Source organism: Dermochelys coriacea, chromosome 6 (assembly GCF_009764565.3).
Source record: "Dermochelys coriacea isolate rDerCor1 chromosome 6, rDerCor1.pri.v4, whole genome shotgun sequence".
In the NCBI taxonomy this organism is placed as follows: Eukaryota; Metazoa; Chordata; order Testudines; family Dermochelyidae; genus Dermochelys; species Dermochelys coriacea.
In genome coordinates, this window is record NC_050073.1 from 114,038,082 (window position 1) to 114,061,199 (window position 23,118).

At 41.7% G+C, this 23,118-nt stretch overlaps 1 protein-coding gene across 1 annotated transcript in view; it reads right to left on the reverse strand.

Moving 5' to 3' along the window:
• Positions 1 to 23,118, reverse strand: part of SYNE2 (spectrin repeat containing nuclear envelope protein 2) — a 267,053-nt gene that overhangs the window by 35,368 nt on the left and 208,567 nt on the right. The window contains 8 exon segments of the mRNA XM_043517646.1: positions 3,845 to 4,011; positions 5,272 to 5,430; positions 12,731 to 12,886; positions 16,150 to 16,275; positions 17,515 to 17,709; positions 19,820 to 20,054; positions 22,191 to 22,285; positions 22,816 to 22,963. Of these exon segments, the coding sequence (XP_043373581.1) occupies positions 3,845 to 4,011; positions 5,272 to 5,430; positions 12,731 to 12,886; positions 16,150 to 16,275; positions 17,515 to 17,709; positions 19,820 to 20,054; positions 22,191 to 22,285; positions 22,816 to 22,963 (1,281 nt within the window).

The window sequence follows — 23,118 nt, forward strand, 5'->3', positions numbered from 1 at the left end:
CCATGGGAATTATGTTTTCAGATGCTTCCTAGTTTACATCAAACCATGCTTCAGCGTGACACACATGACAATGCCTTTGTGAACTGCACAAGCCAAGCAGATGCATACAATAAAAGTGCTAAATCCATTTTGTGTAGCTGCTGCCATATGGCAAATCTGAACTTGTCACCATGATCTCAGAGAATCACTCCAAATTCTAAACTGAGAAATCACCTAATTTGCCCATCTGTCTCAGGTTTTTTATTGGTTTAAGGTGAACTAAGTTATTGGAATTGTTCTGTATTGATTAGATTGGCTTTTGACTGAGTTTTGCTGTCATTTCAATATTGTATAGACATATATTACGTGCATATATATATATTATATTATGTGAAAAACAACTATGTTAAAAACATTAAGGTTGCCAAATCAAGCACTCAATGTTAGGAAATGACAGAAATAAGGTTCCCTGTGCAATCTTAATGTAACCTCTTTGTGCATGTAGTTCATGATACAGTCTTGTTGCTAGACATTTTTAACATGAGTAAAAAATTATTTTTACCTAGCTTTGGTCTTGGAAACAGATGACCTGTTTTGGCTGATTTTTTTTTTTTAAATCAACCTGAGGCAGACATCTAATCGGGAAAATTTCAGTCCAAATGTTTAAAGTTTTGCAGTTATAAGCAACTATAAGGTTTTATAATGGGAAATGTCAGGCAACCATAATTATATGCGGTGCTACTAAGCCCCACCTATGATAAACACATGCAAACACACACATATATTTCCATACAGACATATACAGATATTACATAATCCAGAACTTCTGCAGGTGAAAATCTGTTGGTTCCACTGAATTTAAGGGACCTATGCCAATTCACACCAGCAAAAGACCTAGCTCCATACAGCTGCTATGTATGATTGTTATAAGATACATATGTGGTTTATAATTTTCATTTTTAACTTGTAAAACTTACACATATTTCCCCTTAAGACATTTCTCATGGGTTTTTTTAAGTAATCACTCAATTTAAACTTTTGTTTTTCCTCTCTTTTGTTGGATTCTGCCCCTGAATTTGTCTCTGAGAGGTTAATTCACCTGGGTGGCAGCAGTTGCTTACCATAGTTTGACAGTGTATAATTTTTCCTATGTTAATTCATAGATTTTAAGGCTAGAAAGATCCATTATGATTATATAGTCTGACTTCCTGCAAAATACAGCCCACAGAATTTCACTCAATGGTCAAGCTAGAACAGATCTTTCAGAAAGATATCCAATCTCCCTCAATTGAAAATTATAGCTGGGAGGAAAAATTTGTACTGCAGTGTCAAAGCATGTTTGGGAATAAACGTAAAAGCTTTGCATTCTCTAATTAAAACTGAAAAACACAGCGTGAATATGGGTTATAATTTCACAAAAGAAGTGCTAAATTTCAGAAAAAGTATACACTAATCCCCTACTCCTATATCTTGTTTCTACTTCAGCCTCTATTTGCCACTGGATTCTAGCTATAAGTGGCCAGCAGAGAATTCCCCTGGCATAGGATAACTCTCCAGGGGCATAAAGCTGGCCCCTGCATCAGCCATTCCTCTCATCCCCAGGTACAGGGTGTGTTAGGTAAGGGAGGGGGCATGCAGAGCTCTGTGCCAATCTTGCACTAGCATAAAGTCCCACAGGACTGCATAGTTTGTAGGCTGCTCCATCTTACATCACAGCTCAGACAGGCTCTCAAGCAACCCCAGGATACAGGGAGCTCAAGCCATTTTTGCTGACCTCTCTGTCCTGTTCCTGCACTCAATGTAAGGATCGAGGAACACAGAACTGAGAATACTAACAAGATCCTCCAGAGCACACTTATGATGGGAACACAGGATCAAACCAGTGGTCTATCTGGTTCAACATCCATTCCCCAACACAGTGACCATTGTCCTAATGCTTCAGAGGTAGTGCAAAAAACCCTGCCACAATGATCAGTTATGCAATAATATGTTCAAAGGGGAAGTTATTCCTAGCCGCAGCCAGGCAGAGGTTGGTTTATGGCAAAGATTACTTGAGTTCTTTGTGGGGTACAGTTGTTGTGAAGAAAATAACCTTTCCTTTGCTTTTAATTTATAGTACTTTCTCAAATATTATCAGTAAAACACACCATGTGTAATTCAGTTTTTAAACTAAAAAAAATTTATGAAGTGGCACCAAGCTGCTTGCAAAGATCAGAAATTTTTTTAAAAATATGGTAGCTTGCATTTTAAAACATTATTTCACAACAGTTAACATTCAAAACTGAGAGCAAGTGTGCAGCAAACAACAACACTGAGTGGTATCAGAAGTTAAAAATCCAGCACCTTACGACAAACCTATAACAGGCAGAGAAAAAGTGAAGTTATAATACTTCAGTACCATAAATACAATGAAGATCCATCAACAGAAGTGAATTGCAAGTACAAAACCTCTTGCATGAAGAACTGGAATGCCTTCCTCTTATATAGCACTTTTCATAGGCAGATCTCAAAGTGCTTTACAAAGGAGATCAGTATCTATCCCCATTTGACAGATGGGGAAACTGCGACACAGACTTGCCCAAGATCACCCTGAAGGCCAGTGGCGGAGCCAGGAATAGAACCCATGTCTACGAGTCCCAATCCAGTGCCCTATCCATTAAGAGCAGAACTGAGTGGCAGACTCTAAAGAAGGGCTATTCTGTTGAGTCACCTTAAAGTCACGCTAAAATCCTTCATTACGATTCAGGGTAATTACGGCTGAGTCATGGTGATAGTTGGGCCCACTTAGCTCCAACCAGAACATTAAGGGGGTAGGAGTCTTCTTTAAGGCCCACAGAAAACAAAGACAGGGAGAAACTCTACAAAGAGTTTACCTCGGGCAGAAATCTTGGGTAGATGCCAATGTTATATTCATTTTATTGTTTCTGAGTTACCAATAAACCCAAATCCCAGAAAGGGGGTGAGTCTGGACATCACCTTGGGGTCGGTGTACTGTGCTGGGGTTGGGATAAAGACTCAATCTGTTCACAGATTATAATGAAATTGGATTATCTCAATCAGAGGGCAGGGTCACAGTTTTCTTAGTTCTTTCAGTAAAATAAAACATTTAATCCAATCAGAAGCGATCATAGATGGAGCTATCCAGATTTTGTTATTTTGCCATGGCAAAGCTTTTCTGAATTTATCAGTCTGTGGTGTATGCTACATTTTAAAAATAATATGCAGGTTTTACAGATGTAGTCATGTAAGAGCAGCCTACAATATTGGGATTAAATTCCTATTTGTTAGGCATTCCAAAACATTTAAGAGCAGACTGGACCATTTTGACCATCTAGTCTGACCACCTGCATAACATAAGCCATAGGATTTGACCCAGTGATGCCCACATATTCCAATAACTTGTACATGGATTAGACCTATTTTTTAGAAAGGCATCCAGTCTTAATTTAAAGATTCCCAAGTGATGGAGAATCTACCACACAGCTGCACAGCCAATATGATATTTTTAAAATGAAGTTCAGTATAAAAGCAAAGTAAAATCACTTTGATTCTACTTTAAACTCTCAGATTTAGAAAGAAACCCCACCTCCCCCCCCCCCCAGTGCTGTGTACTGGAGCAGTGTGGTTTCAAAATAGACCAGAAAACCCTAACAATCAAACTGAATAAGAAAATATAGATTTAATCTTATTTTTAAGCCAATTTTGAAATCCCAATTAATATACTCTAAAATCAGGTCAGTATGTTTCTGAGTTTAGTTGGGAATTTAGAAATTGTCAAAATAAGCATTTTATTTCAAAGTTCAAGGCCACTTCCTAGTTTCAATCACTTTCCATTAAATGCAAGTATTGAAATTTAAGTTCTTACCGTCCTCCAAAGACATCAGAGAGATGCTGCCACCGATTGTTAATTTTATTGAGTTTGTCGTCTATTTCTGCAACTCTGCTCTTGTTGCTAATCTTGATCAGCTGGTCACCCATTTGCTTCAAATGAAGTTTATTTTCACCAAACAGGTTTATTTCTTCCATACAGTGCTGAAAAAACACATCCAAAAATTACTCACAACAAATAATGAAAATCAATTTCTTGTTGAAATAATGTTTCTGGGTTTCTTTATTGTGTGGGTGGGAATGGGCTTGAAGTGGGATGACCAAGAGTGCTATAGAAACATAAGGGAGTAGATCCTCAGCTTGTGTAAACTGGCAGAGCTCCACTGGGGAAAATGGAACTACATCAGTTTACACTAGCCGAGGATCCAACCTATTATCTTTTTATCATACAACCAGAAAATAAATGAAATAGAGAAGGGTAGGGAAAACAAACCACAAAGCACTACATTAGATCTGGTGTTTCAATACATTAAAGTACTACCTTGAAAACTTATTCTTAATGGAATAAAGTACCCATAATTAAGACACTATAAAAAATAAGTGTCTTAAAGACCTGAAAGCTTTCAGGTACATAACCCTAAGAATAGCAATTTAAATTTCTAATATTTTCTTGTTTTTTTTTCTTTTAACTTAAATTTTCAACAAGTTACCTTGAAAGATCCTGAATTCAAGTTCAAGGGCTCTTTCTTTGCTGGTATTCTTATACTTGGGAGATCTGGGATTAGATACTGAGCCCCTTAAGCCATTAGGAAAGGATACTGGCAGCGGACTACTGTCCTGTGTCTATAAGATAGAGCTTTTTATATATTATTACTTAATCAAGTCCAGTACCACGGAAGGAAATCAGATGTGTTTCCCAACTTGATCTGTGGGTTTTGAGGTATTTTTTGGTTGTGGTGAACTCCTATGTACTTAGTACCAAAACTACTGCACACCTCCGTATTCTGGGATCATCCCTCATTTACCTTCCAACTGTCCCTTTCACAACAGCTGGCACTGGTGAAAAGTGGGGAAGCAATGAAGCACTACCAGGGCTCCATAGATCACCTACAAAGGATACTCTAAGAGGAGGAGTCTCTAGCTTCACACCCTAAAAAATCAAGCACAGGACCGGTATGTTGCATCCTCCCGCAGTGTAAAAAGCAGGAGTTCCAAGTGCAAATGCAGTATGCTGCTGCGGCACAATCAGGGAGGTGTTCTGTTTTGGTTTTGACTTGGAGATTGATCAGCAGTAGGGATAAAGACAAAGGACTTGGTATCAATGGAAGTTAGGCACTAAATACCTTTGTCAATTGCGGCCTAAATGTTTAAACTTCTTGGCTTTAGCCTGTAAATGCTGTTCAACATTCCTATTTTGTCTACAACAAATTCTTAGGATGCATGAAAAGCTGCTTTCCTGTTTACCTTTTGTAATTTGTCTATCACATCTTCAATGCTAACATCTGCAGTCTGTAACACTTTGCTTTCCATCTCTACCAGCCATGTACATAGCTCCTTATTTTTTTCATCAAACACAATCCACGCATTGAGTCTGTCCTCTATCTCCTGCTTACGCAGAGACACCTATGGATAAGAATACATGACAGATGTCAACATCTCTCTCAGCAGGAAGCCAACAATTACAAATATAATCGAAAGCATGCATGACTAAGATATATATTCATGTTTCTTTTTAACAATAGATTATTGCAGAAGACTTCATTATAAATGCAAAATTCTAAATTAATTAGCTGCTCCAATTTACAGGAGCATTTATTAGAGTTCTCCAGTTTTTCTTTTAAAGATGGTAACCAGAATGTTATAACATGAAGTTGGAACACCAGGAGTAATCATTGTCTAGCAAACACCAGATTCTCTCCATTAGAAAAGCTACTAAACTAGATGACGGCTTTATAAATGATGACATTTGTAACAATTCATAAGCCATACAGTGGAAATCTGGCAATGCCAAACAAACAAGGAAAACAAAATATTCATTTCTACATACAAACATATATAAAATAGCTATATCTCACAGACCCACATGTACATATACACAACACGTGTTGCGATACATCTCTGTAATAAGTTCCCATATTTCCGCAATTACAATAAATTATGCAAATACATATTCCATTTATTGTCCACCTTTGATCATCTCAGTGGCATTTTTCTAGGGTGACCAGATAGCAAGTGTGAAAAATAGGGACAGGGGGTGGGGGATAATAGGAGTCCATATAAAAAAAAGCCCCAAATATCGGGACTGTCCCTATAAAATTGGGACATCTGGTCAACCTACATTCTTCCCATTTACCTCTCCTATTACTAGTGCCTGGATTCTACGCCCGATATAATTTTATACACTGGTTGAAATTTCAGAGTAGCAATGAGGGAAAAGAAACATAAAAAGATCGTTCACATCACATGTGATGCATTAGATAATCTCACACTATTCTGCTTTTGCCCTTTCAGTTCTGAGAACTTTGATTCCATATGTTCCTCATGCACAACAAATTACAGGGCAGGGAAATGTATTCCTAAATCTGCACTGCCTCTTCATTCACATTACTTGGACTACACATAAAGGGGGGGGCTAGAAGTGTTATGGAAGGGGCATAGGGGAATGGCCTCCAAAACGCATAAGAACATAAGAATGGCCCTACTGGGTCAGACCAAAGGTCCATCTAGCCCAGTGTCCTGTCTTACGATAGTGGCCAATGTCAGGTGCCCCAGAGGGAATGAACAGAACAGGAAATCATCAAGTGATCCCTCCCCTGTCGCTCATTCCCAGCTTCAGGCAAATAGAGGCTAGGGACACCATTCCTGCCTATCCTGCCTAATAGCCACTGATGGACCTATCCTCCATGAATGTATCTTTTTTGAACCCATTATGGTCTTGGCCTTCACAACATCCTCTGGCAAGGAGTTCCACAGGTTGACTATGCGTTTTGTGAAGAAATACTTCCTTGTATTCGTTTTAAACCTGCTGCCTATTAATTTCATTTGGTGACCCCTTGTTCTTGTGTTATGAGAAGTAGTAAACAACACTTCCTTGTCTACTTTCTCTATACCAGTCATGATTTTATAGACCTCAATCATATCTCCCATTAGCTGTCTCTTTTCCAAGCTAAAAAGTCCCAGTCTTATTAATTTCTCCTCATAGGGAAGCCATTCTATACCCCTAATAATTTTTGTTGCCCTTTTCTGAACCTTTTCCAATTCCAATATATCTTTTTTGAGATGGGAGGGCCACATCTGCACACAGTATTCAAGATGTGGGCATACCATGGATTTATATAGAGGCAATATGATATTTTCTGTAATATTACCTATCCCTTTCTTAATATTCCCAGCATTCTGTTCGCTTTTTTGACTGCCACTGCACATTGAGTGTATGTTTACAAAGAACTATCCACAATGACTCCAAGATCTCTTTCTTGAGTGGTAACAGCTAATTTAGACTCACATTAACAGTATGCCAACATTTTTATGGCTGACTTGGAACAATGCTTCCTCAGCTCTCTTCCCCTAATGTCCCTACTCTACTTGGGCTACACTGATGACATCTTCATCATCTGGACCCATGGAAAAGCTGCCCTTGAAGAATTCCACCATGATTTCAACAATTTCCATCCCACCATCAACCTCAGCCTGGACCAGTCTACACAAGAGATCCACTTCCTGGACACTACGGTGCTAATAAGCGATGGTCACATAAACACCACCCTATATCGGAAATCTACTGACCGCTATGCCTACCTACATGCCTCTAGCTTTCATCCAGATCACACCACACAATCCATTGTCTACAGCCAAGCTCTACGATATAACCGCATTTGCTCCAACGCCTCAGACAGAGACAAACACCTACAAGATCTCTATCATGCATTCTTACAACTACAATACCCACCTGCTGAAGTGAAGAAACAGATTGACAGAGCCAGAAGACTACCCAGAAGTCACCTACTACAGGACAGGCCCAACAAAGAAAATAACAGAACGCCACTAGCCATCACCTTCAGCCCCCAACTAAAACCTCTCCAGTGCATCATCAAGGATCTACAACCTATCCTGAAGGATGACCCATCACTCTCACAGATCTTGGGAGACAGATCAGTCCTTGCTTACAGACAGCCCCCTAACCTGAAGCACATACTCACCAGCAACCACACGCCACACAACAAAAACACTAATCCAGGAACCTATCCTTGCAAAAAAGCCCATTGCCAATTCTATCCACATATCTATTCAGGGGATACCTCACAGGACCTAATCACAGCAGCCACACTATCAGAGGCTCATTCACCTGCACATCTACCAATGTGATATATGCCATCATGTGCCAGCAATGTCCCCCTGCCATGTACACTGGCCAAACCGGACAGTCTCTACGTAAAAGAATAAATGGACACAAATCAGACGTCAAGAATTATAACATTCAAATACCAGTTGGAGAACACTTCAATCTCCCTGGTCACTCAATTACAGACCTAAAAGTTGCAATATTACAACAAAAAAAACTTCAAAAACAGACTCCAACGAGAGACTGCTGAATTGGAATTAATTTGCAAACTGGACACCATTAAATTAGGCTTGAATAAAGACTGGGAGTGGATGGGTCACTACACGAAGTAAAACTATTTCCCCATGCTTATTCCCCCTCCCTCCCACTGTTACTCTCACCTTCTGGTCAACTGTTGGAAATGAGCCATCCTGATTATCACTACAAAAGATTTTTTTCTCCTGCTGATAATAGCTTACCTTAATTGATCACTCTCATTATAGGGTGTATGGCAACACCCATTTTTTCATGTTCTCTGTGTGTATATATATTTTCCTATTGTACTTTCCACTGCATGCATCCGATGAAGTGGGTTTTAGCCCATGAAAGCTTATGCTCAAATAAATTTGTTAGTCTCTAAGGTGCCACAAGTGCTCCTGTTCTTTTCACATTAAGAAGAAATCTACCAAAGAATCCAGAGACCCTTAGGATTTCTGCCACAATCTGAGAGCTCTTCTGCATCCATGATATGCCTGCTCACACTTCATCAACACCACCAGCAGAATGGAGATCATATGATTGCACCTGCTATCTCAGCCACCTGCACTGTCTCCCCTCTGATGAGGTAAGTTAACTCAATCCATGGGGGCAAGGAGGGGACAGCAATGCTGACTCAAGCCGCATTAACTCCTGTAAGCGTTTCTGATTTTAATTCTGTTTGTTTAAAGGGGGCACATTTTGCATAGAATGGCAGTTCCCTGTTCTAGCCCCCCATCACTCACAGAGCTCTTCCCACTAGAACTTCAGGCATAATCACTCCTGGGGAGTTTGCAGTGAAGGGGGACCATTATGAACTAGCCGCCTTTCCCTTCTGTGCTTCCACTCTTTTCCCCTTTCTGTGGTTTTACCCCCATCTTTGCTCTGAGGTGGAACATGCACTATAGATCTAGATATCATATGTGTGTTTTGTAATAGACCAAGATCCTTACTGAATGAATTGTTAAATCCTTGACCTACATATACCTTGCAATGGCAGCGATGCAAACACTAATCCCCTTGAATGCATCTGCTCATTAACTGTTTGTTTATTTACTTCCCTACCCTTTCCAGCATGAGCATCAGTCTGCCTCACTCTGCAATGTTCATGACAGCTGCAGGGTTTGATTTTTAAAATCTTTCAGACCTCTCCATTTAAATGTCAATTATTTTCAAACAATACATATCTTTCACTCTTCTGCTTCGACTCATTCCTCAAAACACATACAAAATGGAGTATTCTATTAGTATGTTTGCTAATACGCGATGGTCACATAAACACCACCCTATATCGGAAATCTACTGATCGCTATTCCTACCTACATGCCTCTAGCTTTCATCCAGATCACACCACACAATCCATTGTCTACAGCTAAGCTCTACGATATAACCGCATTTGCTCCAACCCCTCAGACAGAGACAAACACCTACAAGATCTCTATCATGCATTCCTACAACTACAATACCCACCTGCTGAAGTGAAGAAACAGATTGACAGAGCCAGAAGACTACCCAGAAGTCACCTACTACAGGACAGGCCCAACAAAGAAAATAACAGAACGCCACTAGCCATCACCTTCAGCCCCCAACTAAAACCTCTCCAACGCATCATCAAGGATCTACAACCTATCCTGAAGGACAACCCATCACTCTCACAGATCTTGGGAGACAGGCCAGTACTTGCCTACAGACAGCCCCCCAATCTGAAGCAAATACTCACCAGCAACCACACACACCACACAACAGAACCACTAACCCAGGAACCTATCCTTGCAACAAAGCCCGTTGCCAACTCTGTCCACATTTCTATTCAGGGGACACCATCATAGGGCCTAATCACATCACCCACACTATCAGAGGCTCGTTCACCTGCGCATCTACCAATGTGATATATGCCATCATGTGCCAGCAATGCCTCTCTGCCATGTACATTGGTCAAACTGGACAGTCTCTACATAAAAGAATGAATGGACACAAATCAGACGTCAAGAATTATAACATTCAAAAACCAGTTGGAGAACACTTCAATCTCTCTGGTCACTCGATTACAGACCTAAGAGTGGCTATCCTTCAACAAAAAAGCTTCAAAAACCGACTCCAACGAGAGACTGCTGAATTGGAATTAATTTGCAAACTGGATACAATTAACTTAGGCTTGAATAGAGACTGGGAATGGATGAGTCATTACACAAAGTAAAACTATTTCCCCATGTTATTTCTCCCCCCCACCCCACCCCCCCCACTGTTCCTCAGATATTCTTGTTAACTGCTGGAAATAACATGTCAGCATGCTGTCTTTAAGTTCAGACAGCAGCAGACCTCCCTCCGCCTCTCTCTCACTCGCTCAAAGCAAGCAAGCTTTCCTCAGTAAGGGTTCCTTTGTCCCAGAGCAGATAAGCAGCCAGCTGTCAGAAACGGAGCTTTGAAAGGGCATATCCGAGTTCAAAACAATGAAAAGAGTGGCCACTTGACTTAAGGGGATTATAGGACGTTGCTGGAGGTCAATCAGAGCGCAGTAATGCAACACCTCGTTTACACTGATGCTGCGGCACTCCAGCGGGGGTGCAGCAAACATTATTCCACTCACCGAGGTGGAGTACCAGCAGCACTGTAGCCGCGGAGTCAGAGTGCTCTACGTGCCTTGCCAGTTTGGACAGATAGTGAGCTAGTGCACCCGGGGCTCCTTTATTGTGTTGTAACTCGCAAGTGTAGCCAAGCCCTTAAGTGAGGCAGTGTCAGGCACTGATTGCCTGGGCTGTTGGCTCTGCGTAGCGCCTCACAGCTGTGAGCTCCATGCAGAGCTGACAGGGGATGTAAGTAAAGCAGTGTCTACACAGACACTGTGGCACCCTAACTACATCAACCTAAACACTACACCTCTTGTGGAGGTGGAGTTATTAAGCTCGGTATACTGGAGGACTTACATTGACAGGAACAACGCTGTAGTGTAGACACTTACAGAATTAGGTTGACAATGTCTCAAAACACACATAAAATGGAGTATTCTATGTATGATGTCGACCTAACTCTATAGCGTAGACCTGGCTTCAGTTTCAGGCAAAATATTTCCCCACATCAAAAAGAAAAGGAATACTTGTGGCACCTTAGAGACTAACAAAAGTCTCTAAGGTGCCACAAGTACTCCTTTTCTTTTTGCGGATACAGACTAACACAACTGCTACTCTGATCCCCACATCAAAGTTATTATGAAGGGCCTGATTGTGCAATCCTTATTCCACCCAAACTCCCATTGCACTCAAACTCCCTTTGCCTGGGTAAGGTTTGGGCCCTAAATACTAAGAGAACTTTGTTTCTACAGTTTTTTTTGTAATCTACAAAAAAATAGCCATGTAATTTTATGACTATAAAGGGTTCCATTTGTTGCTAGCTTAGAACTATCTGCTAAGCTATCTTCTTAAATCAAGAATCTTAAAATCTAGCACTTTGTTTCTTTATCCATTACCTTTCTCTATTAATACACATGTGTAAAATATATACATAAAATACCTAGCGATATATACCAATCTATAAATTCAGTGAGCCAAATTCATCCCTGGTGTAACTCCACTGACTTCTGTGAATGAATTTGGTCCAGTACATTTTAAATGCAGTGCTAACTTAATGCAATACAACAGTAAGCCACAAAAGATAGTAAATGTTGAACAGTAAACTGTTCAAAGTTTTGGAAATATATTATATTAAAGAAATGGCAAGTCCATTTTTAATAAACATACCTAAAAGCTAATTTACTTCTCAATTTCATTTATTAGCTTTTTTGGAGATGTATTTTACATCAGCCTATGCAACATGCCATCACTTGTGAATTCAAAAGACAAAGTAGGTAGCAGGAACAGCAAAACAATTCCCCCCACTTTTTCCCTCCTTCACCTCAGGCAATTCCTCTGTTTAGCCTTACTACTCTTAGTTTGTGAGTTAGAACAAAGCCATCCATTTCACCCAACAGTTGCATTTCTTTCATACACTCAATTGCTAAGAGTTTGCAAAACTGGAGCAGTGTGTGTTATCAAAACAAAGAGAGCAGAGCCCAGACTAACTTTATTCCATTATTGTTCAGCCATGCTAAAAAGGAACGGCATCTACAAAGAATGCCCCAAAAGAGACTCTACAACTAAAGTTACCCTGCATGTTAACGAAAGCATGTTTCTTTCTACTGTTTATGCCCTGCAAGACATTTCACCCTAAACGCATCAACGAAGAACAAGGACTTGAACAGTATATTCAACCAATGAAGTGAGCTGTAGCTCACGAAAGCTTATGCTCAAATAAATTTGTTAGTCTCTAAGGTGCCACAAGTATTCTTTTTCTTTCAACAGCTAAGTGACTTACTCGTAAGCAGAGTTCTTCCCATTGTCTGTGCAAATGCTCTACTTGCTCCTTCAGCAGCATCACATCTTCTGCAAGGATATAATGAGCCAAGTCTGCCTTCATATTATCAAGTTCTTTCACGTTTTGATTCCAGTCTGCAAGTGACTTCTCCAGTTCCTGCATTTAAACACAAGGAAAACAATCCTTTAGACTAAGCTCCTGTGTTTTTTCAAAATCTGTTGGTTAATCCTCTGATTGGCTTGTGGGGGAGGGGAAAACAGAAAAAGAGGAGGGGAAATTTACACACAGGCAGCCAAAAGGATAACACTGTGAAGCCTTTGCTAGCATGGTTTTAGGTCAGCCTCTCTTTCCTTTTCCTACTATCTCTGCATCCTGTTTGGGGGAGGGTGGGAAGAGAAATAGTTAGTTGAAAAGATTAATCTCTCTTTAGCTTTATTAGAGGGTTCCCTCCAGTGTTCGTTATTCTGAGCCTGATCCAGAGCCCATTAAAGTCAATGGCATAGCTCTTGTTGCAGAAATAAGCCTCCTGGTTACTCTATAAAATACTAAAATATTCTCTAATAGATATCCAACACCCAACATCTTCTGATACACTGCTGCAGTGTTTGGTAGAGTTGCCAACTCACTCACTTTCACTGGGCTGAGGCAGGGGCTTCGGTGCAAAAGCAGGTGAGGGTTCTGGCTCTGGGGTTGGGTGCGGAAGGAGATGTGGGGTCTGGCTGGGGGTGTGGGCTCGGGGGTGGGGCCGGCGATGAGGGATTTGGGATGCAAGAGGGGGATCAGGGGTGCGGGAGGGGGTTTTGGGTGTGGGCTCTGGCTGGGTGGCGCTGACCTCAGGCGGCCCCTGGTCAGTGACACAGTGGGGCTAAGGCAGGGTCTCTGCCTGCCCTGGCTCTGCGTGGATCCCAGAAGTGGCGGCATGTCTGGATCATAGGTGCAGGGGGTTCTATGTGCTGCCCACAGGCACCGCCTCCATAGCTCCCACTGGCAGTTCCCTGCCAATGGGAGCTGTGGAGCCGGCGCCCAGGGCAAGGCCAGTGCACTGAGCCTCCCTGGCCAGCTGCCCCTGTGCCTAGGAGCTGGACATGCTGACCGATTCTGGGAGCCACGCAGAGCCAGAGCAGACAGGGAGCCTGCCTTAGCTTCACTGCGCTGCCGACCAGACTTTTAAAAAAATATTAAAATAAAAAAAAACAAACAAACCAACAACCACCCCCAGATCCATTTCTTTAGTTACAAGGAGAGTCTTTCCTGATGGCTTTAAAAAAGTGTTTTGTGTTAACATTGTCACTGAAGGAGAGGAGTAATTGCACAACAAACTGCAGTAGGGAAATATCTGTGTTCTACACATGAAGGAAAGTCACATTTTACAATAAAGAAAATTTGTCAAAAAATCTTCCTGGTTCTGCTAACAAAGAAAAATGCTCTGTCTCGAGGAGACGTAAACTGGACCAAAAAAAAATGCACAAGGGGAGCAGACAGCTTCTCCTACCCTCATAGTTCCTCTGCATGGGCTGGGGGAGGCTGTCTCTCCCCAAACAGTCTGGCGTGGCCCTGCCCACGCTCCACCTCTAAACCCCTTCCTGCAGTTCCTTCCCAGGTCCCTCTCTTCCGTAGCCCAGGCTAGCTAGGGCTGTGGCAGGTAGGTGCCGCAATGACTCGGGGTGCTGGGACCGCTCTGCCCAGTGCTGGGGTTAATGCTCTGGTGCTCTGTGGCTGGGCAGCCTGGGGCTCCATAGCTGGGGGCGCTGCAGCTGGGCTGCCCGGAGCTGGGGTTGGGAGCTTGCCCGGAGCTCCAAGGCTTAGGGGGTGCTTGGGTGGCCCAGGGCTGGGAGTCCACAGGGTGGTGGGGGGTTGCTCTGGGCTCCTGCGGGGGAGGGGCAGCAGAAGAGGAGGGGTGGGCCTCAGGCAGAAGGGGAGGGCTAGCCTCCCCCAGTGCCAGTTCAGTGGCTGCCTATGTTCTTCTGATCCATCTGTATATATGCACATTCAGATTTTGAAAGGAGACTGACTCACCATTCAGTTTGCAAAGGAAACACTGAAAAAAATTCTATTAAAATAAAAAGGGTTGATAGTTGAACTGAAAATAATTCTCCCAGTTCACAATAAATTCTCCCTTGAAAATATAAGGGTGTGCATTTATACAGCTCAATATACATTAACAAGGGATCTGAGTCAAAGCCCAATGAAGTCAAAGGGAGAATTCCAATGGATTTTATTGGGCTTTAGATCAGGCTCCAGGCATGGGAAGAGCACTGTTCCACAGAATACCACCTTCTAGCTCTTATATAGCACTTTTCATCTTTAGATCTCAAAGTGCTTTACTAAGGAGGTCATTATCCCCATTTTTTTTTTACAGGTGGGGAAACTGAGGCATAGGGAAGGAAGTGATTTGCCCAAGGTCACCCAGCAAGCCAGTGGCAGACCAGGAACAGAACCCAGGTCTCCTGTGTGAGTCCCAGTCCAGTGCTCTATGCATGAAAAGGTTCTTATTTGGTCCTTCTACCTAAGGGCTGCTTCTATACTGACACAATTTGACACTTCTTCTCCATTGCCAAAGTTCCACTGTTGGTATTATCAATGGTGATAACTGTACACAGTCAGGGCGCAGGCATTTTTAATGAACACTATGTCAACACAAGTGTTCGAAAGCAGACTGTTCCTGCATATGAAAGGAAGCCAGCTATCACAAAGAAGATCTCAGGGAGCTGATAGCGATCCAAAGATGTCTGACATCTATAAACTTACTTGTTTCCACAAAGGCCAAGCTATTCAGTTCATAAACATGGTGATAAAGCACAATGCCATGAAGCCAAATGCAAAATTGCCAAAATGAGTCATGCACTGGAAATACTTTCCATGACATTTAACTTTCATGGCAGGACGTTGGCAGCAAAGGCTTTCATTGCTGACAGCTAAACTGCTGCTGCCCCACTCTGGCTCTCCTTTCCTTTTCTTTATTATTTTTAACATGCCACAGGTGAGCAAGGTGCTTTGTAGATATATAAGATAATAAGGTCCCTGCCTGGAGAATTTTACAGTCTATCATAGACTGATAAAACAATAAATAAAGACATCCAACCACGTAGAGGTTGGAGTGACAGATGGGGACAAGGGAATTTTAGCTTCTTATTTTAATGGGTTTCATTTATTTATTTATTTGGCGAGGCAGGGGAAGTGATAAACCTCTGTGTCCCATTGAGGGCATAACAGTAAATATCCTGCCAAATTTCAAAAATTCCAGCACTTGCAGAGATTAGGATGTTACCTCAGACATGGGGGAAGGGGAAGAGGCAATTTACCAGTAGCACAGAAGAACTCAGTTTCACAGAGGAGCAGGCAAGATAGAAATCCAGTCTCCTAGAGGCTTAGGTAGTGTATAAGGAATATTTTTTTTTTACAAAATGTGCTTTCAATACCTTAACATGTTCCTTGGTTTGGTAGAGCTCTTCATGCTCCTCTGGAAGTGGATCTTTTACTTTTTCCTTAAGCTCTCGCAGCCTGCTTTCCATTTCTTTGATTAGCTTTTTGCAGCTGTCCCACTTCTGTTTTTTACAGAAACAAGGAAGTTATGAACGGTAAATACCTCACAATATGAACGTATTGTACTGTATCAATGAAAGAAAGAACAGCAACTTCCAAATTAATTTGTTTTAAAGGGCTGATCATCAGGATCTTCTCCCAGTGCGTGCACACTGTCCGTAATAAGAATTTCATTCATGGATTAATGGGAGAATTGAGCCCTCTCGTATTTAACGTTTGCCTTGAAGTGCATTTTAGCTCAAGTTGTTCACATCTCCATTTATACAAACTAAAAGCATTGGAGCATAGTTTTAAATTATGCTGGGGATCAATTAAAGTGATATAATTAAATATGAGGTTTTTATGCTTTGAAACACAAATTTACTACAGAGAGGAAATGTTCATGGATCTCTCTCTTAAATTCAGAGGGGGTATATATGGCAAGGTGCATATGGCCTCTGGCATAGTCTGCACCTATAATGGCTCTAAAAGAGAGTAAAGAAGTGGCCCAAGTTCTCACCCAGGTGCTTCATGGCTGAAAAGTGTGGGCAGAGCTCCGCAGCCCAGCCGGGCTCCATGCCCATAGACTATGACTGTAGTCCAAAGAGGGGAAGCCCATTATAGCAGTATCCACCCAGCTACCCAGCTCCTCTCCACAGATGTATAGTCCACGACTTTGGCCTTCCCACAGCCCCCAGATATAGAGCGATGGAGCTGGTGGGGAGTGATCTCAAAGGGAGTCACAAGGCCTCCTAAGAGTCTAGAGTAGGGGAACTCACACTTGATACTTTACTAGCAAGGAACGCTGTTGTGGAGGCAAGGGGCATGGGAGCCTTTTGACAACTTCAAAATGGAGCTGTTACCTGAGATTAGAGGCCCCTGACTGAGACACACCCCTGTAAGGGCAAGTGGGGGACAACAGAGCCACCATGATACCCCATGCCCCCAATCAAAAGCACTGGTTTCAGGGGCTCTGTCCTTGAATGCCACTGTCTCCCCAACCTGGAAGCTTATCTGTGGGTGTTACTGCAGCCCAGTCGTGTAGTACTCTTTGCAGGGCCTGCATACAGGACAAAGATAGATTAGGATCCACTGAAGGGCAAACAAAGAGCTGGGAAGCTGCTACTCTTTCTGGGGCTCCTTGGGCACTTGCTGCAGAGAGCCTCTCCTCCCCACCAGCCTGCTAGTACTGGTCAAGCTGCCATGAAACTCCCCCATGTCGGAACAGGAATGTGCAGGCATCTCATCTTCCTGTCGAGTACCTGCACAGTGCTGAGGAGCTGTTTCATGATCTTCTCCACTTGAAGCTGGGCATCATTCCAATTCTCCTGTAACTGGCTGAGTTCCCCTTGTATTACAGCATTGGTCTCCGGGTCTGAGTCTTTACATAACTTCTCCCCAATATCAACGGCGATGGAGTATGTAGTTTGCCATCTCTGAAGAAGTATTTCCTTGTTCTAAAAAACCAACCACAACATTCTAAATCTCAGCCCTGCGATTAGAGAGCTTTACAAACCTGCTTGGAATTTCACTTTTTAAAAGATGACCTACAAAGGGAAAAAGAAATGGGCTTGTTCTTTGTTTTTATTTAACTTTTTGTAATGTGTTAAAAAAAACAAACCCCTCAACCCCGCATTTTTTCTGCTTGTTTTGAGTGTAAGATGCTATGCTTACTTTATAATGAGTTAAATGATTACACCAAGAGAGTGAAAGTGGAGCAATTGAGAGGAGATTTTTAGTCATACAGTTAAAAAGTCAAGTGTTTAATAAAACGTGTGTTTGTTAACAACTCTTTAACTTCAATGACTAAGCAACATATTGGAGAAAGAATGTCTTTGTTAAAGACGGAACACCTCATTTCAGCAAAGTAAGCTAAAAACATCCCTCTGCTGTGAACCCTAACAAGATCTTCACCAAAAATAGGGAAGATGAAAGTTTACATTCCTGTTATATCCAAGCAGAAAAGCATCCATAAAAGCCAGACTTTCTGGCCTTAATTATACATCATAAAGAAGCAAAACCAGGCACTAGTATAATTTTTGAAGTCCCCTGAAGGTCACCTTTAACAACAGGAGAAAATAAACATGAAACAAATGAGGCTAGCAACAAAGGAATGGGGCACGGAAAGTCTTAACATTTATAGTAGTCCTAGGTCCTAATGTTAATGGATTGTTTCTGTGCAGAAAGAGTAGTCTAATAATGAATCAAAACCAAATTTTCTGATTGCCTTATACATAGGCCAGTTAGGTGCTTCTGTTCACCTTCTTATAATACAATGGAATATTTAGTTCAACTGAAAGGCAACACATTTAAAACTAATAAAAGGAAATTATTTTTTACACATTACATAATCAATCTGTGGAACTCATTGACTCAAAGCATCACTGAAGCCAAAAGTTTAGTGCCACTCAGGAAATCTTTAGACATTTATATTGATAATAATAAGATCTACAGTTATACTACATTAAATATATTTTTAGTAAGGAATATAAGCTTTCATACTTCAAGTCATAAACCGGACACTAAATGACAAAAGTTAGGAAGAAACTTCCCCTATCTGGTGGCTATTCCATCACTAACTATTGTGGCCTTGTCTATACTGAAGTTTTCTTACCTCTTATTTTTAAAAAGGATAAGTGTAAACCACAATTCTTTGCACTAAAGTGAACAATGCCAGGTCTACACTAGCAGGCGCCCTTACTATTATGGGGTCTTTTCCCATAGTAAGGTACTACTGTACTGGACATGAGGAAGGTTGGCAGAATCAGGTTCTAATGAATTCAAAATAGTTCAGCTAATCTAATAAGACATATCATTGTTTAAAATATTCTCCGTCATGGAATATTTCTCTCCAAAGCAAAAAATTATTCAGTACTCTACCAACTATAAAGCTGGCTTCTAATCAGACAGTATTCAACTTTAAACTCAGGTTCCTATTATAATTTAAACTATTAACTTTAAGAGCTTCTCTATCCAGAAATCCGGGACAGTGTTGCACTATTAACCAAGCAAGAGATTCTGATTTTGGTTCATAATTAAACCTAAAGTTACTTTTTGCCTGAATAGAGTCACATTTAAATTAAAAAACAAACAGCTCTGGTAACTTAAGTCGTTAATGTTCAGTTCAACATTCCCATTAACATAAAATCTCCCAATTACACTAAATACAAACTATTGGGAATTTTGAAAATTTACTCACAGAGGTCACTCAAATGAAGACAAGCAAAAGGAAACAGGGCTGACTTTCTGCAATATTATAGGCAGGCATAGTCTGTGTGCTTTAGCAAGAACTTGTTGAGGTTCTTTGAATCTTTTCATCAGGACAGATTTACTAAAAACTGCATCTGGCTCCCATATCATAATTTATTTAGGAGTTTATTGTGGGTTTCCACAATGCATAAATCAAGACAAATTTTAATGAAACTGTCCCTTTAAAAAAAGAAATCAGCAATTTGTTTTGTGCAAAAAGTGAATGCTTTTAAAGTCCTTTCATTTTTCTGGATACATGTCATTTCAACCTGAAAAATCACTGATCATCTATTTGTTTATAAGAAATAAAAATATGACCTTGAAATCGTGAATTAGATTCCTAAGATGGTAAAGGCTGTAGCTGTCCTGGCTCTTCACAGCAGCTATGAAGTTATTTGTACAAGTAAGAAAATTTGTGAGATTCTGTTGAGAAACCCTGAAGTGCTGCCACTGCTTCACAAGTCCATCAATATCTTTCCTCCTCTGCTGAACCATCCGAACAACACTCTGCCACTGCTCCTTCAGCAATGTGAGTTTGGAAATAAACTCAGTTCTGAAGAGGACAGAGATTGGAATGTTAATACAGAATGTCATCTTCACCTTGAAAGCACAAAATGGAGTACCATAAGCACCAGCCTTCACTATGTATCAAAACTTCTGTGTGACAGAAAACTATAAAATGATACAAGAAGAAACACAAAAGTTTCTCCTGCTGTGGCACAGCAGCATATGGTACAGCTAGACCCAGAAGCAAGTTGTTCCAAATGCATTCTTGAAGTGGATGGAAGTCAATACTGGCAGCAACTGCACTGCAAAATAGAGCCGTACTTGAGCAATGCTAGAACAGCCAGCTCCTGTCACCATTGTGCTCTAGTGCAGGTGGAGCCTTAGAGCCCATCTGCAACACAAAAAAACTGTGTAGTGCTGAACCCCTTCAAACCAGTTTTTGGTTTCTACCATGAGATATAATACACTTTTGCCTGCTCCACATTAACAAGTTGAAGTGTTTTCAGCCCATGCTAGTAAAAATGGGTTCAGCTAACATACTTTTTGAATAGTTCAGATGATGCCTTAGAGAAAAAAGGGGAAGGGAAAAGGTAAATCACTTGGGATTCACATAAAACAACAGTATGTATGAGTGATTCTTAGAGATGTTCCATGAGTTCGTACTCTGGCCAATAAACAACTCATCTCTCCATTACCCAAATTAGGATCAAGTTGGGTTTACAAAAATTAGCCAGAAGACCATGTCCTTTTTATGAACATGAAGAATCACCAGGCTCCGCTGCTAGGTGATTTTCTTAAGTGCTCTCTGACTTGCGGCATGAGTACTCAAGGAGGAAAAGAGGATCGAGTCCTTTACATATGTCAACCATTTTACCTACCACCATAGTATAGCCACCTCAGCTGTAAACACAGCAACTCTTTTACAGTGCATAACAGTTAGGGCAGGAAGTGAAGGATATCTTATCCCCGGAGAAACTACAAGGGGATTTTTGGTTTTTAGGTAGGCAGAATATAGTTATTACCCAAAGGGGAACTTGGCCAGGACACCGGTGGTCACACCCCTACTTTTGCAAGATGTACCACAGGCTCTAATGAACACACATAGTTTTGACTTGGGTTTAAAAAGTCTCTTTTAAGGGACAGTTAAGGGTGATTCAGTACTGACTCCTAGGGAAGCATGTAACACATTAAACCATATCGACACACGCACATACATCTTAGGTAAGGCTACGTTTTAGTTTCAGGTATTTTTAGTATAAGTCATGGACAGGTCACGGGCAGTAATCAAAAATTCATGGCCTGTGAACTGTCCATGACTTTTACTTATATACCCCTAACTAAAACCTGGGTGGAAGGCCGTGGGTGCTCTGGGGGGGCAGTCCAGGGGCAGTGGTGACCCCTGCTGGTGCTGGGAGGGGGAGGCCAGGTGGCGGCACGTGTCCTTGGACCCCCACTGGTGCTGGGAGGGGAGGCCAGGCAGCAGCGCGTAGCCCAGGACTCCCACTGGTACTGAGGGAAGGGTTGGCGGGGCTGGCAGGCTCCCTACCCGGCTCCATGTGTCCCTGCAGCTCCTAGGGGTAAGGGTGGCCAGGGGGGCTATGCACGCTGCTCCTGCCACAAGCGCCGGCTCCACAGCTCTCATTGGCCAGAAATTGCAGCCAATGGGAGCTGTGGGGGCAGCACCTGCGGGTGCAGGCAGAGCCCCCTGGCCCCTCTGCCTAGAAGCTGGGACCAGTGGGACCTGGGGAGCCCCCGACCCTGAGCTAAGCACCTCCCCGCACCCCAACCCCCTGCCTCTAGCCCTGAGTCCTGTCCCACACACAACCAAATTGCTGTTGTTGGCCCAGGGGCTGCCCGGCTTGGCCAGCCCCTGAGCCAGCACCGGACACTGCAGAAGTCATGGACCTCACGGAATCCATGACAGACACACAGCCTTAATCATAGGCATAGAAATAAACACTCATCATTTCAATGAAAATCTATGTCCTGGGGAGCCATCTGAATAAATGTATCCACAAGTACTTGGCTGCGGCGGGGTCACAGAGCTCCTTCAGCCCCGGGGCTGGAGGAATTCTGTGCCCCAGCCAACCATTGGGGGGCCGGGGGTGCCCCTGCTTGTGCCCCCTTTGTGCATGTCCCTGGTAAGAACTAAGGAGGGAAATCTATTTTTTTTTTTTTTTACCTTTTTTCTGCTTCTCCTGTTTCCAGCAAAAGTAATGCTTTTGATATGATAGAATTAAAAATCTGCTGATTTACAGAAATCTCCGCTTGCAGCATCTGCAAACATTGCAAAAATAAGAATATTAGTTCAATAACTGACGGCCATTTAAAAACAAACTTTACAATGGGCTTGACTACACACAGAATTATGCTGGTATAGCTATTCTTGAACAGCTCCATATTTAGTGAATAAGGAGCAGAATCTGGCCCATGTGCCCTAAGGAGTACAAGTTTTACATAAAGTAGTAAATGTTTAGTATAATGTTTGTGGAATTAGATGCAAACTACTAATTATAAAAAACTCTGGGTGACATCCGTCTCTGTGTCTCTAACTTGCAATGCATGTTATTTAGTATTTGCAGACACAGTTTTTGTGATTTATTTCAGCTGGGACAAGAAGCATCCACTCAGCCTTGCCCCAATTTAATGTTCCCAAAGTGTAATGTATTATTGACACTTTGAGTCGATTCCATTTATAGATTGCACAGAATGCTGTTGTTCTGTAATACCACCCACAGTATCTCTTTGCAAAGATATGGTTTACAAGATTTTTTTTAAAACCTAGTTTAAATCTTCAGCATTATTACCTCATATATTCTCTTTTGATCCTGAAGCTTTTCAAATCTGCCAGCAATATTCACTTTTAAAGCTTCTTTCATCTTTTCTAGAAATAGTACCCAGTTTTCACATTTCTGAAGAAACTTCTTTTCATCCGATGGAATTCCCTCAAATTCACTGTTTAAAGAAATAATACAGGAACTAGTCTATTATTGTACATTTTCCAGTTATGATTGTTTATGCTCTACCAGACTGGTAGCACCACGGGCCCTAATCAACGTAAGGTCCCATCGTGCTAGTCTCTGCTTGCTAAAACACATGCTAACACATGT